General features: G+C 39.3%; 1 protein-coding gene across 4 annotated transcripts in view; it reads right to left on the bottom strand.

Annotated features, from left to right (window-relative positions):
- OXR1 (oxidation resistance 1) overlaps positions 1-17,540 on the bottom strand; it is a 488,405-nt gene that overhangs the window by 107,560 nt on the left and 363,305 nt on the right. For 3 of the 4 annotated variants that reach the window (XM_030553695.1, XM_030553698.1, XM_030553701.1), the window contains exons 3-4: positions 4,720-4,827; positions 3,366-3,479 (exon numbers count right to left, since the gene is read on the bottom strand). In XM_030553695.1, the coding sequence (XP_030409555.1) occupies positions 3,366-3,479; positions 4,720-4,827 (222 nt within the window). Of the gene's footprint in view, positions 1-3,359; positions 3,480-4,719; positions 4,828-17,540 lie in introns of all 4 variants that reach the window. The other variant, XM_030553697.1, reaches the window with a different exon arrangement.

The raw sequence follows: 17,540 nt of genomic DNA, 5'->3' as shown, positions 1-17,540 counted from the left end.
AACCAAATGAAGTACAAAAACCTCAAAAAAAACCGGTACTATATTTACTCCTAGGGGAATTCTACACACAGTATTTTAAAATACTGCAGATTGTCAAAATAATACAATATAATCATGCTAGTATCAATTATTTTGTTAAATAATTTCAAAATCTCTGTCAGCAAGTACGTCTGTAACAATACAGACCAAAAAAAGATTCAAGTAATTATTTTTTTTTGACAAAGATTCCTTAGATGGCATATTAATATGGAATTTTGAGTAATTCATTTAAATTACGATACAGAACTGTATTTCCTGCACCTGTCAAAAGCAGTGTAAAAGGCTTGGGGGAGTCAGGGGTAATGGAAGAGTTGAGGGAGGGGGAAGGAGCCTGGAGTGAAACTGGTGAGCTGTTGGGTGTGGGTGGGAAAAGTATTGAACAGGTTTATTTTGGGGGGAGGGGCAGGGGGTCAGGATTGTTAGAGAGCTGGGGAGCCTGATCTCAAGCCTCTCCCATTCAGGCAGGCACATCTGCCCCGATCCCCGCACCCCTCATCTCCATGGGTCCCTCCTCCTCCCCGATCTCATGTGTCCCTGCAGCCCGTCCCCCGGATAACACTGTCACCTCACTAGGTCCTGAGCCCAGGCCCCATGTCCCTCCCACTCTGAACCCCAGTGTTTGACCCCACACCAGCCCTATGTGCCCCACTCTGGTCTAACCTGGTTCTGTGGGCAGGGTGCTGTGATGAACTTATACTCCTGCAGGAATGCTGCAGCACTGAGCACACACAGAATTTCCCCCCACCCCCACAGAAAATACATTCTGCCCCATAAATGCTGCAGTTCCATTTTCTGCTCCCCAGAGACTGCTGTGGTACCAGAACAGCTGGCTGTTTTAATGCTGCTGGCTGTTTGGCCACCACAGCAGGCCCTGGTGGGCGAAAGGTGGAACTGCACCACTTCTTGGCCAGAAATGTATTTTCTGCAGAGAAAAAAAATTCTGCGGGACACATGAATTCTGCGCCTCCACAGTCTCTCAGAATTCCCCCAGAAATAATTATATTGAAGAAATTAAAAATTGTTTTGGGTAACACAGTTTAGGAATATTACATGTAGGATTTTAAACTTGCCCATATATCTTGAGTATAAAAATCCAAAAAAAGTTAATTAAAACAAATATAAGGTCACTCGTGTCTCTACCAAAACTAGTTGTTTTTTTTTTAGATTATTTACTCCTGGGGGAATTAATACCTTCCACAGATTTCTTGGCTCCAAAATGGGGGAAGCAAAGAAATCTGTGGGGAACACATGCCTCTTCCCCGGCAGCTTGGGCACACCTGCTGGGAGCAACTGGCAGCAGAGAGCAGATCACCACTGGGAGGGGGTAGGGAAGGAGAAGGGAGGCTGAGCACTGAGAGAGTTAAGGGTGGGACTGGGCGCATGTCTGCATGCGAACGAGAGACACTCACTCTATCACTCTCGCTTGCTGCTGCTGCATCCCGGGCTTGGAGGCATAGGGCTGTGTAAAGCAGGCTCTGTCCCCGAGGTAGAGCAGAAATGTAACAACTAGGCAGGCAGCCTGCTAACGTTCCCATTGTTAGTTTATTTTTCCCATTCTTAGTCTCCTTGCCATAGTGGTGTAAAGGAGCTTTATTGTAAATGACAGTAACGGAATCCTCAGTTAGGAAGGTCTATGTGCTTCCTCCCTTTTTTCCTGTGCCAGAGAGGCACAATCAGGTTAGATTACAGCTCAGAATCTATTTTACTTAGACATTTAAAAAAAAAAATGAAGGACAATAATTAGCAAAAAACTGTATGACCTTCATGTGTGAAGTCTGAACAATGTAAAGTGACATTCTACTTTACAGAACGCCAAAAACCAAATTCAAAGTAATGTAATGTAATTTAAATGAAAATCCAGGATTATAACTGGAATACAAGGTATTGGTTACCAAGTACTTTACTTTCATGTGTTTAGGAAAAGAAGAACAGTTTTGATTTTCTTTCTATATGGTAGTTTAAATAAATTACCAAAATAAGTGAAACTGGTGTGATTATATTGCATTATTTTGACAAATAAAATATGCAGAATTTTGCAATTCTGCACCAGAATTTTGAAGTTTTTTTGCACAGGATTCCCCCAGGAGCAATTATTGCATATAAGAACATCAGAAGGGCCATACTGGGACAGACCGAAGGTCCATCTAGCCTAGTATCCTGTCTTCCAACAGTGGCCAATCCCAGGTGTCCCAGAGGGAATTAACAGAACACACAATCATCAAGTGATCCATCCATCGCCCATTCCCAGCTTCTGGCAAAACCAAGGCTAGAGACCTCATCCTGGCTAATAGCCATTGGTGGATCTATCCTCCATGAATTTATCTATTTCTTTTTTTAACCCTGTTGTAGTCTTAGCCTTCACAATATCCCTGGCAAGGAGTTCCACAAGTTGACTGGGCATTGTGTGAAGAAATACTTCCTATTACTTGTTTTAAACCTGCTGCCTATTAAATTTAATTTGGTGACCCCAGTTCTTGTGTTATGAGAAAATAAATACTACTACTTCCTAATTTACTTTCTCTACATCAGTCATGATTTTATAGACTTCTATCATATCCCCATTAGTCATCTCTTTTCCAAGCTGAAAAGTGCCACTCTTATTAATATCTCCTCATATGGGAAGCTGTTCCATGCCCCCAAATCATTTTTGTGGCTCTCTTCTAAACCTTTTCTAATTCCAATCTATCTTTTTTTGAGATGGGGATACCACATCTGCACACAGTATTCAAGATGTGGGCGTACCATGGATTTATATAGAGGCAATATGATATTTTCTGTTTTATTTTCTATCCATTTCTTAATGATTCCCAACATTCTGTTAACTTTTTTTACTACCTCTGCACATTGAGTGAATGTTTTCAGAGAAATATCCACAATGATTCCAAGATCTCTTTGGTAGTGGTAACAGCTAATTTAGACCCCATAATTGTATATGTATAGTTGAGATTATGTTTTCCAAAGTACATTACTTTGCATTTATCAACACTGAATTTCATCTGCTACTTTGTTGCCCAGTCATCCAGTTTTATGAGATCCGTTTCTAACTTTTCGCAGTCTGCTTTGGACTTAACTGTCTTTAATAGTTTTGTATCAGCTGCAAATTCTGTCACTTCACTGTTTACCCCCTTTTCCAGATCATTTATGAGTATGTTGAACAGTACTGGTCCAAGTACAGAACCCTGGGGGGACACCACTATTTACCCCTCTCTGCATTCTAAAAACCGATAATTTATTCCTACCCTTTCTTTCCCATCAGTTACTGCACACATCTCATTAAACATGGAGAAGATTGTTATTGCCCTTGAAACACATATACCTACACTTACTGTAGCCTTGTCAAATTCAGCTTCTGAAGATATAGGTGACAAGGGACTTATGGGACTAAGAGATGGGGAGCTCTCTGCACTAGAAACATATTCTGGGTCAGGAACGTATAAAATCTGTAAAGAAATTGAACACAGGTAATTGTAGTTAACAGTTACATTAAGAGTTTCATTGACATTTTGATGCAGATTTGTTGTCTCAAGTTATTTTATTAAATTTGTTCTGCTGGAGTGAATATACACTTTAGAATTTTTTTTAAAATACAGTTCTAGTTGTGAATTACCAATTTTACTGTCAACACTTTTCTAGCAAAGCAAGCAGTATTAATAAAATCTTCTCTATTAATAGGTTCATGAGAAAAAGAATGCATTGACATATCAAGAAACATGCCATATAAAAGAATCCCCCATTGGTTTCCATCATGATGTGTCAAACAGTGTACAATAAAACTAACAACTTGTTTAAAGCAATTCATTAAACGAGTAAATATATACTGGCAGAATGAATTTTTGAGCCTTTAAATATTTAAAATTCTGTAAACCTATATTAAGGCTGACTGTTAGCATAAATAATAGTGCAGATATTACCCAAGTAAACAGAAGACCATAAAATAAGAAACTTACAGCATGCCCAGAAACACCAATTCAAACTTGTCCAGTGCTGTAATTATGAATACTTGCACAAAGTGTACCATTTCTCTGGCCTTTTCATAGATTGCTAATAATCTATTATTTAGAGTCAATAAGATGTATTGCTAGGGAAGACATTCAGTGTATTCATCCCAATTAAAAAAAGTTGGTCATCTATTTCCTGATTCAACCCTTTACAAAGCATGCCAAAAACTAGGTTACTCTAAATTTATTTGCTTCTCAGATCCATTCTCTTGGGAATGGCATGAACGGTGTTGCACAGTTAGCTTCTGCAGCAGCTGGAAGTAACAGTAGCAGTAAGTCATGCTTATAGCTTTAGAAATGCTACTAGTGCCCAATATTTATCCTATATCCATTTACAAAAATATAAATTTGTCTTGAACCTGAAAAAGTTACCTTACGATTCTAAACATGCTTGCTTTTATCAGTCTTTCCAAATTTAATTTAAGAGAGATAGTAAAGACTGGGTTAGACTGTGACTAACTCCCATTGGTAGCAGTTACTCAGCTGAGTAATCCAGCTGGGTGTCTGGAGTTCACTAACTCTAACTGAAGAATCCTAAATATATCTTCAAAAGATTGGATGTCTTATAAGTTGAGAGAAAAGCATCCCATTGTTTTCAGTAGAAGTGGCAGACTAGCATTGTGAACATCTTCCTCTATTTCCACCCAACCCAGTTTATGTTGAGGTAATCAATAGATAATACCTGTCCAGGAACAACTGCTCGAGAGAAAAATTTGTTTAATTGAACCAGTTCATTCGGTGTCGTATCAAATTTCAAGGCAATACTGTTTAGAGTGTCTCTTGATTCAACCTGTATCAATGGAAAGAAAAAAAAAGTTTAAAAAAAGTGGAAACAGATGTTTTATCATGTGCAGTTTGAATTTATAAAACTTTTGATGAAGTTAGTAATATACACAGTGCATGACGACTTTAACTAGGTACATTATACTGCACACATGCATGCACACAGACTGACAGTGAGTAGTGGGGCATAGGCCAGTATCAAGGGCCATGCAAGTATGCTCCTTGAAATGATGGTTCCTTCAAAGTCACCAGCCTTACATTTGTGTTCCCAAGCAACCACAGGAGTCATCTTACACATGTACAGCTGAAGGTTCAGACACTAGCCCAAAGGCCAAAGCTTCTGTCCTCTGCTCCAATGGAACTCAGCAAGAAACACAAGAGCCTACGAGACTGGATTCATGCAGCTCGTTATTTACCTCTCTACACCCCTCACCATAAGAGGGGTTTCCACTAGTAGTGTATGCAACCTTTTATTATGGAAGACTTTTCTTCCTTCTGTTTTCTATTGAAACAGGAGTTAGTGAGTCAGTGATTTAAAGTAAAAAAAAAAAATCTTGAACAAAAACTGAACATTACGACTGGAAGTGGGAATTAAGTAGGAGGAAGAGATTACTTTAGAACAAGTTATTTTTTCAAGCCAGTGACTTCAAAAATAAGGAAAGAGTAGGGTAACAGAAAGAAAGGGATAACGATAATGAAACCTCACTGAGGGAGAACACCTCCAAATAAAATCTTTCTTAGTTTCTGAGAGGCATCAGTAGATTAATATAATTACTATTACAGGAAACAGATTTCAGTTTGATGTACATCTTCCTATCACGATAGAGAGTTATAAAACAAAAAGTGTATGCATTACAAGACAGCTGATGACTGATTGTTACCAAATGTTGGCATAGAACAACCTCAAAGTTACGAAGACCTCAGGAATGGAGGTTGTTCGTAACTTTGAAATGTTTGTAACTCTGAAGAAAACATTATGGCTGTTCTTTCAAAAGTTTACAACTGAACATTGATTTAATACAGCTTTGAAACTTTACTATGAAAAAAAACCAAAACACTGCTTTTAGCCATCTTAATTTAAGTGAAACAAGCATACAGCTTCCTTACCTTGTCAATTTTTTTTTTTAAGTTTTCCCTTTTTTTCCCAAGTAGTTTAGTATAACATAGTACAATACTATATTTCTTTTTGTCTCAGCTGCAGCCTGATTGCGTACTTCTGGCTCTAAATAAGGTGTATGGTTGATCAGTCAGTTCATAACTCTGAGGTTCTACTGTATTCTTCTTGTAAACCCTAATTCCTTTTGTAGGGAAACTACTATGTACATTTGAAAGGACTATGCCTTAAATGAGCAAAGGAAATCCAGAATGTTCTATAATTCCTTCAGACATGGCACCGAGAGTAAACTGATCTGAGTTCTAAAATTTTTTTTTAAAAGCATTTTTATAGATGGGATGAAAAGCTGAAAACAGGGATTTGTACCAGAAAGATTAAGTTAGCACACAGATATTTACAGCTTGTTTTTAAAAGTGTCATTTAATTAATTTAGACTTGGAATGATTAGATTTATCAGTAAACACTAATTTCACAATACAGTAACTCCTCCCTTAAAGTCGTCCTGGTCAACATCGTTTTGTTGCTGATCAATTAGAGAACCTGCTCGCTTAAAGTTGCGTAATGCTCCCTTATAACATTGTTTGTCAGCCGCCTGCTTTGTCCACTGCTTGCAGAAAGAGCAGCCTGGTGGAGCTAGTCGTGGGGGCTTGGAACCAGGGTGGACGAGCAGTCCCCCTTCCCCCCCCCCCATCAGCTCCCCTAGAGTTCCCAGTGCAGCCGCCGCCAAGCAGGCTATCAATTGCTGGGCAGTTCAGCTGCCCCTCCCCTTGCTGCCATGTGCTGCTCCTGCCCTCTGCCTTGGAGCTGCTCCTGGGAGCCTCCTGCTTGCTCTGCGGGGCGGGGGAAGGAAAGGGGAAGAGGGGTGCTAATGTACTACTGCCCCCCCACTTCTGTACCTTATCTTCACAGAGCTGGGGGGGGGGGAGATGACAGCGATCAGGATGGAGGGAGCTTGCTGGCAGCAGCAGCTGCCTCAAAATTGCTGATCTACTTAAAAAGGCAATATACTTAAGAGTGGGGTCAATGTACTTAAAGGGGCAATGCACATCTCTCTCTCTTACTTGTGTGTGTATGCATGCGCGCGTGCCTCTCTCTGTCATGCTGTCTCCTCTCCCTCCATTCATGGTACCTTGTACAGTGTGAGGCTACATTAACAATGTGTTAACCCTTGAGGGCTCAGCAAGTGCTAGTTCATCATTTAGCAGTAAGGCATTCCCTGGGAAATATCACACCCTCTTCCATCCTGTGACTTCACCACCTCAACCAAGGTTCACAATCATCATTGCTGTGTATTAAGTTGTTTGTTTAAAACTTATATTGTGTCTGCGTCTGTGTGGATATATATAGTTTTTTGTCTGGCAAAAAAAATTCTCAGAACCTAACCCTCTCCATTTACATTAATTCTTATGAGGAAATTGGATTCGCTTAACATTGTTTCACTTAAAGTAGCATTTTTCAGGAACATAACTACAACCTTAAGTGAGGCATTACTGTACTCTCACACATAAAAAATATTTTCATCAATAATAAAAAAGAAAAATGCTGCTTGAGAATTTAGAGTTTGATTTAAGGATACTTACTTTGTGTGTTTGGATATGCAAATGTTGACAATTTGTATTTTAACAGTTATAATTTTTTTTACTTTTTTAATCTCAGCATATCATTAAGTAATTGTCTGACCCCCATAGTTTTGTGCAACTGAAAGTGATAAAAGTTAACATGCTTAAAGACAAAACATCAATACATCAATATTACTAAACATTATAAAACATAAAAAAATCAAATTTTTTCTGCCAAGCCTAAATAAATTTGACCTTCGTTGTAACTATAAATTCATAATTAGTGTTGAAAATAATTTACAACAAATACAAAGTAAGAAGAACTATGTTTTGACTTACCTTTTGTGTAAGATATGTGGGGTTGAAAGGGATAGTTGTAAACTGCTGGATGCCAAGTAATTTTGTTTTAAAAATTACAAAAAATATATCAATTTAGAGAAATAAGAAATAATAGGTCAGCTCTTACTAACTGTAACTCTGTGAACTCAGAGGTGTGGACTCCCACTATTCAGTTACAGGGTCTGCTTTTTTTTGTTGTTTGTTTTTTTGAGCTTAATTAAATACCTTAACGGACACCATGATCAAGACTAAGTAAAATAATTAGTTAATAACCATGGCCATTTTATTATTTTTAAAAGGAAAAGGGAACACAAATAACTGAACATAAAAGATAAAATAATTTACTTCCATTACAACCTTTTCTGCATGTTATTGTGGTGCACTTAGCAGAGATTATACCTCTGAAGTGTGATTTCCTCTTGGTAAATTAAGACCAAAGTATATTGTTTCCCAAAAATTGTGAATCCATTCTTTAGAATATCCTTACATAACTAGATGGGCAAAATAGCTTTGTTGCAGGGCAGGTGAACCTGTTCATTATTAGCAAAATAATTAGCCAGTATATAATTGGAAAAGTAAGCAGTCTGAACTACATCCTATGAAACCAAGGAAAATATTTAAATCAGCTACTCAGAAGCAGCCATTTAAGGAGTGGTCTTGAGAGGACAATTAACCAGTGTTAAGAATCTTAAATCCCATTAAACCCCACTGATTAGCCCACTACCCCCCTTCTCCTGTCCAGGATTCCATGGTTTAACTCTTGTAGATAAACAGAAGAAACTGCAGGAATATTAAAATGCTGTTTTAACTTGAGACTAGCAAAATCATGATAAGAGTTTTAAATGTAATCCCTTGGCAGTGTGTTAGTTAACTTCTCTCCAAGACTTGAACATGAATTGGTAAGAAGGTTTTCCTAGGGTTGGTTTCTTGGGTCTGATCTAAACTTCAGACAGATATTGGTATAACTACATCACTCGGGGGTATGAAAAATCTACACCCCTGAGCAACGTAGTTATAACTGACCTAATCCCCTCTGTACACAGCACTACACTGGCAGGAGAACTTCTCCTGTTGACATAGCTGCTGTCTCTCATGAAGATGGATTACAAAACACAGATGGGAGAGCTCTCTCCCAGCATAGGGCATCTTCACTAAAGCACTACAGTGGCACTACTGCACCAATGCAGCTACACCAACGCAACATTTTAAGTGTAAACTTGTCCTTCTTGAATCTTTTTTTTTTAATCTGTCTAGCAGCTGCTTGCAAAGATAGGATGAGCTGTGGAGTGCTTGCTATCTAAGCAGAATTTCAGAGGGTGAGTGTGGGGTGCTCATTTCAGTCTTCTAAAACTGATAAAGAAAAGCTGTGGTCAGATTAAATTGTTCATAGATTTCAAGGGCAGGAGGGACTGTTCTGATCATCTAGTCTGACTTCCAGTATAACACAGGTCATTGAACTTCCCTAAAACAATTCCTAGAGCAGATCTTCAGAAAAAAAGATTTGATCTTGATTTTAAAATAGACACTGATGAAGAATTCACCATGACTCTGGGTAAGTTGTTCCAATAGCTAATTACTCTCACTGTTAAAAATGCACACCTTCTTTCCAGTCTGAATTTGTCTAGCTTCAACTCCCAGCCCTTGAATCATGTTACACCTTTCTCTGCTAGATTGAAGAGCTCATTATTAAATATTTGTTCCCCATTAAGATACTTAGAGATTGCAATCAAGTCGCCCCTTAACTTTTTCTTTATTAAGCTAAATAAATAGACTCAAGGAATTCAGTCACTATAAAGCATGTTTTCTTATCCTTAATCCTTTAATGTTTTCTTGTGGCTCTCTTCTGAACATTCTCCAATTTAACATTCTTCTTGAACTGCTGACACCAGAACTGGATTCAGTATTCCATCAGCAGACACATCACTGCCAAATACAGAAATAAAATATCCTCTACTCCTGCTTGAGATATCCCTATTTATGCATCCAAGGACTGCATTAGCCCGTTTCACCAAAGAGTCACACTAGAAACTCCTGTTCAGCTGTCCCCCACAGCCCCCAAATCTTTTACATGATTGGGGGGGAGTCTATACTAAGAATAAGTGACCTTGGAAGTTTGACCTGCATTCTTTGTTCCTAATGTATACATTTACATTGAACTGATTAAAATGCACATTCTTTGCTTCCGTTCAGCTTCCCAATCAATCCAGATTGCACTGAAACAGTGATCTGTCCTCTTCATTATTTACCACTCATGCAATGTGTCATCAGCAAACTATCAGTGATTACTTTATAGTTTCTTCCCATTTCATCAATAAAAAATGTTAAATAGCATAGTGCCAAGAGCTGAGTGCTGCAAGACTTATTGAAAAAAAGCCAACATTAAAAATCCAACAGGCTCCTCAGCCAGCTCTTTTAGAACTCTTGGATGCAAGTTATTTGGACAGGATGCGGGGGGGGGAGGGGTGTTCAGAAGAGAGTGTCAATTTTAGTAGCTGATGTTTAATATCCTCCTGAAATACTAGTGGAATGGAATGAGTGTAGTCGTATATGACATAACACCTGCCCCCCACCCTCCCCTCCAATATAGAACAGAAATATTTATTGAATACTTCTGCCTTTTATGTATTACTAATGATAATTCTACAGTTTCCATCTAGTAATGGACTGATGCCATTGTCAGGATTCTTTTTGTTCCTAATCACCTTAAACTCCTCCTTCCTTATTGCTTTTAACTCTGCAGGTGACAGACTTTTCCTTGTGTCCCTTTGCTTCCCTTATCAATTTTCTACAACCCTTAGCTTCTGATTCATATTCATTACTATCAATATCTCGTTTCTTCCATTTGTAACTTTTTTTTTTTAAAAAGTCATAGCTGCCTTCACTGCCCCTCTAAATCAGGTCTTTTAAAAAAAAAAAAAAGAATCAATATGGTCTCCTTCCTCAATTGTAGCTTTTAGAGGATCTAGTAAATTGTTCTTAAATGATTCCCAATTATCACTCACATTTTTCTGATTAAATTCTTCTGCCCAACTGATTTGCTTCAACTGTTTTCAGCTTTGTGAACAGTCCGTTTTAAAGCACGTATCTATAATCTATATCTCTATATATCTCATTGGTCTGGATTTTATTCTGTTTGCACATTATAAATGTGATCAAGTCAATCACTTGTACCTAGAGTTACCATTAATTTATTTTGGTGATCAGTTCCTCTTTAGCTGTCAAGATGAGGTCTAAAATAGACTTTTCTCCCATGTTGAATGCAACACTTAGTTAGGAAGTTGTCATCTATAACATTTGAAATTCAAAGAATGTTTTAGTACTGGTAGCTAGAGGTCTCCTGCTATCAGTACATGTCACTGAAACTGGAGTCCCCCATGATCTCACAGCTATTTTTCTTACACATTACAATCAGGTGTGTAAGGAAATGCTAATCCTATTCCACAAGTATGCTTTGGTGGTCTGTAGCAGACACCAGAATCAAATCTTGTGCTTTATCTGTTAAGACACTGATCAATAAGTATTCAAGATTATTTTCTTCTGAGTTATCAGTAACTCGGAAACAGGTAATACCATTTTTTACATTCCCCATCCTTTTTTGGGCACTCGGTCCTTTCTAACTAGGTTAAAGCCATTGATTCTAACATTCCTGTCATGGGAATCATCCCACCAAGTGTCATTAATACCACCTAGATAACAGCATTTTGAGGCCATTATTAAAGTACATCAAAAGGAATACATTTAATGACAAGAACAGCTGGAATCCCACAAGGATCTATTCAGGGACAAGCATTATCTTTGTTAATTAATTATTTGTTAACAATTGAGTGACAACAGCAAACACAGGTTGACAGTGTAGAAATCATCTCCAAATTATTCCTGTATATGAAGGAGCAGTACACTGAGGAAAGAAAGACGGATAGTCTTAGAGGATCACGGCCTAATAATAATTAGAATTGTTTCTTTACGGTGTTCACTTCAGTTTGCTTTTCACTCTACTTGGATAATGGAAAAAGATTATGACGACCAATCTTTGATTTCTGTTATGAAATAGTATAATGGTCAGCCTTACAAACCCCCCTCTCCTCCCCCCCCACACCCCAAAAAACACACAACCCCACCCCACACTTTTCAACTAAAAGTAACATTTCTGTTCTTAACTTTAAAAAAAAAAACCAAGAGAGAAATAACCCATAATCTAAAATTCAGAAACGACTTGTTTGAGCATCCCTTTAAGTGGTGTAGCATAAATGAAACACGTGATAAATGTAGATCAAGCAAACAGGGAACATTTCAGAGCAAGGCAGTTGGTAGAAACAGGAATAAAAATCAAGTAACTTCAGAAGATGAGAACAGCACGTACTGTAACACAAAGATTCAAACATTTGACTATTGCTTTTTCCATGGTGGGCACATGGAAGCTAGTGAAAAGAATCTTCAACAGGTGCTGCAGATACTCAGCTCTGCAATAGCTGAGTCTTAAGAGAGTAAGAAAATTCAGACAGCGGCAGCCATAATTTAATGTGTCTCAAATACCTGTATGGGTGTGCGCATTTCTCCATATATTATATATAGAAGAGAGAAGTGAGTTGCTGTAATAAGTCTTGTGCATTAGTTGGTTTCTCCACTCTTCCCCCCGGTAAATATGGATTCCACTAGTTATCCTGGTTTTGTAAACTGTGCTGTATTTTAATGGTTTGTGGTGCAACCTAAATGTCTTGGCAGGGTAAAACAAACTTTGTAAGCAGTACTGGACATAGGAAGAAGAAAATATGGCTTTCCAGGAAGAAGGAGTAGGTTTGTGAGGTTTAATTCATTATCTTTTGCTACAATAAGGAGCTGGAAGATTCTTTCAGGCAGATCATAAAGGATGAATAGAAAAGGCAGCTTTGAAGGATGTTCTCCCTTGCATCTCGTAATTTTTATCCCAGGGGACTGGAAGAAACTGGTACTACTAGTAAAATTTCACTAAGTACTATTAGCAGAGTGGCTTTTCTTTAGAAAAGATAGTTAGTTTAGCCACATATTTCCCATTTCTGATTTTTTAAACACTCAGTCAAAAGGTGGAAGCTTCAGGGATGATTTTTGACATATCTGAGAACACATCACAATCATATGCTCTTAAACTGCAATTTTGGAAGCCAAAGTATTTCTTTACTTTAGAAAAAAGGCTAACATGGAAGTGACTCTACCATGTGAACGCAATTAAGGGTACATCTACCCTGTAAACTGAAATCGACCTACGTTCAGTCTAGCCGAACAGTGAAATTCACAAGAACGTAACAGTGTCTACAGGGACACTGCATTGGCCTAACTACACAAAATAAGCTTATGCCTCTTGTGGAGATGGGGTTATTATGCCAGTGCAGGACGACACTTATGTCGGCAGAAGCAAGGCTGCAGTGCGTACACTGACATAACAGGTCGATTGCAAGAAGCTAATTATCTAGATGCTTTTATGCATATGTTTTCTGCCATGTGCGAACTTAGTTATTTTGTAACCAACTGCTCAACTGACATTTGGAAACTTCTAGAGTCATGAACATCTTAATATTTCAATATTCCTTGGTGGTGTTGACATTTTTGAATGTGTTTATGCAGAAGTAAAGAACTCCATTATTCCAAATGTCACTTTTTAATTAGTATTACAAAACCAAATGCCACAGAGGAACATAACAAGAGCCAGGAATTTATTGTTCATTACAGACATGGCAATAAGTTGACAGTCAACTCAGAAAGTAAAGTGTTGTATCCAGAACTCTACACACTAACATTCATTAAAATTCATTATGTAAAGTTGCTTTGGCTTTCATCTAACAATGTTCATACACACAATAGAACTCAATTGTTAGTTGCTAAACTGGATAAACTTGTACCATTAGTCAACTTCTGTGATTTAAGATGAGCAAAAAAGTACACTATTTAAACTGCAGGGTAATTCAATTTTCATGCAAGTACCACCATAATCTAACATCTATTTCCAGCACACAGTAATATCTCACTATAAGCCAGTCCTGAGCAGGCCAATTGTTCTAAAACATTTTGGAGTTATCAAAAGATTTTCAGTGAGCAAGTTTGACTCCTTTTCACCACTCTTTTTATATCCAAGTTCCTAAACACAACTAAAACAGAAGCACATTGGATAAACCTATAAAACAAATTGAGGACCACTCAGTCTGGTCTACACCACAGACTATTAACAAGCAAACACAGAGCTTTGCTTCCTCCTTTCTGAGAAGGTTGTTTTCTCATTTTAATTAAAAGCAAAAAGTCACACTCCCAAAAGCTCTCCTCCTAGCTTTCCTATCTATTAGTCAGTCACCAGACTAGCTCCATTTCAGCTGTGTGAATGTATTCGGCCTTATTCTCCACTGCCTTGCACCTTGTGTAGTTGTGTATATCTATCCAAGCAAGTGTAAAGTTCTAATCTGGTAGCATTTTACACTCACTTTGCATAGATGCAATTACAAAAGATTCAAGTCAGTGGAGAACCAAGCCACAAAACATGGAGATATCTACCTTCCGGCTGGTGATCAGATGGAGCACATGAACTGTTAGACCAGGGCTAGGCAACCTATGGTACGTGTGCCAAAGGCGGCAAGCAAGCTGTTTTTCAGTGGCACTCACTCTGACGGGTCCTGACCACCGGTCCAGGGGGCTCTGCATTTTAATTTAATTTTAAATGAAGCTTCTTAAACATTTTAAAAATGTTATTTACTTTACATACAATAGTTTAGTTAATATATTATAGACTTATAGAAAGAGACCTTTTTAAAATGTTAAAATGTATTACTGGCACATGAAACCTTAAATTAGAGTGAATAAATGAAGACTCGGCACATCACTTCTGAAAGGTTGCCGACCCCTGTGTTAGACGCTCTTCTCCTCTTTTCCTCCCTCCAAAACATAAAAAAAACTGTACTCGGTAGAAGCCACATTCTCTCAATCCACTCACATGGGGTAGAGTGCAGGGGGAAAAGGAAGAAAAAAAAAACAACAACCACCCATCCAGCACAAAAGGAGTAAGGCTAGCTGCCAGTACACAGTCCTGCAGTTGGTATCTTCCATACCATGCAACCATTGAGGGTAGACACAGGTGAAACTTGTCAAAAGAGAGGCACTACTGGCCACTTCATTGCTTGACGACATGTTTCTGAATACCAGTTTCTCTCACAGTGAGGATTTCCTAAGGGTACTGATTTCAGTAAAGGCCATCAAGTGAGCTATCAGAGTGGAGCACCCAGGCACAAGTTTTCTGCAACTACTGGCAACCATTTTCAGTACAATAACTCCTCACTCAATGTTGTAATTATGTTCCTGAAAAATGCAACTTTAAGTGAAAACGAATCCAATTTTCCCATAAGATTTAATGTAAATGCAGGGGGTTAGGTCCCAAGGAATTTTTTGGGGGGCAGACAAAAGGCATTATATACTGTACAGTACCATACTGTGGTTGGGAAGTGCCCCTGGATAAACTTGACACAGGCACAGCCTGCTGCAGGCAAGGACGCTAGAAAGCACCTTCGCAGCAGTAGCAGCAGATTCTCCTGAGAAGAACAGGTGCCAACTTTCCCGGGGGATGCTCCAGGCCCGCCTCTTGCTGTCCCAGCTCCACTCCAGGCCCACCTCTTCTCATTCCACCTCCTCTCCGGAGCACGTCACATCTCCGCTCCCCCCGAAAGTCCTAAGCGCCACTAAACAGCTGTTTGGTGGTGCTTAGAACTTTCTGGGAGGGAGGGGCAGGAGCGGAGACGTGGCGCTTCCCTGATCCTCCCCCTCCCTCCCAGTGCTTCGAGCTTAGGACTTTCTGGGGGGGGGGGGAGAGGGGGGCAGAGACATGGCACTTCTCTGCTCTTCCTCCTCCTCCCCCTCCCTCCCAGAAAGTCCTAAGCAACGACAAACAGCTATTTGACAGTAAAGGAAGCACTGGGAGGGAGTGGAAGGAGGCGAAGAGGAACTTGTGCAATGCTCCCTTGTAAAGTCGCTGCTCTTCCATGGAATCTTACAAGCAATGGACAGAGCAGGCAACCAGATGACATTTTAAAACGAGCATGTTCCCTAATTCAGCAATGACATAACTTTGAAACAATGTTAAGTGGGAGGACGTTAAGTGAAGAACTACTGTAGTTATGATCAAAAGTTTTAGTAAAAACTTACAGGCAAGCTACTTGATTGGTCCATTACAAGGGACATATCAAATATTCAGTTTGCACTTTCACTCTTACATTTGGTAGACAGGTCATCAAAATGAGTGTGTGCCAAAGACTGGACTTGAAGACCCACAAGGATTAAGACAAGGGTCCTCAGACACTCAAGTGTAGGGCGTCTTTAAGCTATTGAGAGTTTACAATCTTCTGTGATGCTGAGCCAGTGAGGGTTAAGTAACCAGCAGGCTGGATGACTTAAAAGCCACCGGTAAGGACATATTAGAACAATGAAATAGTAAACAGGGACACTCCTTGTAGATAGCTAGCAAAGCCATATTAAATAGACTAGAATCCTTGACATGTAGGCCTGTATCAGTAGAGAATTAAATACTAATTATATTTGTCTGTGCTTACCTATATCTTGTTAGAAGTTTAAAAAAGTGATTTAATTAGCTTGTAGATGCTAAACAGTCTATTGATTCAGAGATCAGAAGCAGATGATATTATTTAGAGATGGGACTTGTGGTGTAATATTATTGTTTTCATTTCTGTTTGAAGTTTGTAGTAAACTACCTGCGAACTGGTTCATGCAACTAGTTACCCTTGTATGCCTAGAAAATAGATTAGCTTCAAAGCAACATTATACATGAACGCCTCTTCAGCCCAGGAGGGCCTGCGGAGATCACTGCTGAACTTCAGCTATAAAGAAAGCAAGGATCAGTCCTGAGACTATCTCAGATCTGCTTAAACTTTGATAGGGGAAGTAGAAGCCCACAAGACTGAAGTCTCCAGGTTATTCTGGATCCACCCTGAAAATTCTCATGGAAGAATTTGAACAAGCTCTCTGCACATGGACTGCCAACTGGACTATAACCTTTTAAATTGATTCCAGAAAAGATTTTTGCAAAAATCAGCTGCGTCACCATCTGCTATGAAATTGACATAAGAACTTCATTCATACGTGTATGTATAATGATCTTTAATCATAGCAATTCTTTTAATGAATCTTAGATTTAGTTAATAAGGACTGGCTCTAAGTATGTACTTGGGCAAGAGCTGAAACATTCACTGACCTGGTGGGCAATATACCCGATCTTTGGGATTGGTAAAACTTTATATATGGTGAATAAGGCTGTTAGTAACCAACACTATATTAGAATTGGCTGTCTCAGTGTGAGCAAAAGGCTGTATAGCAGGGGTCTCAAACTCAATTTACCTTAGGGTCTGTGCCAGTCCTCAAATCCTCCCAGCGGGCCAATATCACCCATGCTGCCCAGAACCCGCCCCCCAAAAATGCCACCACCCACCTGCCTAAGGCTCTGGGACAGAATTTAGGTGGGGGAATTGGTCTGGGGTAGGGGATGGAGGTTTGTGGGAAGGGGGTGCAGCCTCCAGAAAGGAGTTTGGAGGCAGGAGGAGGTATGAGGACCGGGTGCAGGCTCTGGGAGGGAGTTTGGGGGCAGGAGAGGATGGGGGTGCAGGCTCTGGGAGGATGCATCACTCACCTGGGGCTCCAAGGTGGGGCAAGCTTGGGGGCCTCCACATGTGTCTGCCTCCAGGCACC

This window comes from Gopherus evgoodei, chromosome 2 (assembly GCF_007399415.2).
Source record: "Gopherus evgoodei ecotype Sinaloan lineage chromosome 2, rGopEvg1_v1.p, whole genome shotgun sequence".
Lineage (NCBI taxonomy): Eukaryota > Metazoa > Chordata > Testudines > Testudinidae > Gopherus > Gopherus evgoodei.
The sequence above is the reverse complement of the archived record's forward strand: the minus strand, read 5'-3'. Positions and strand labels throughout refer to the sequence as shown.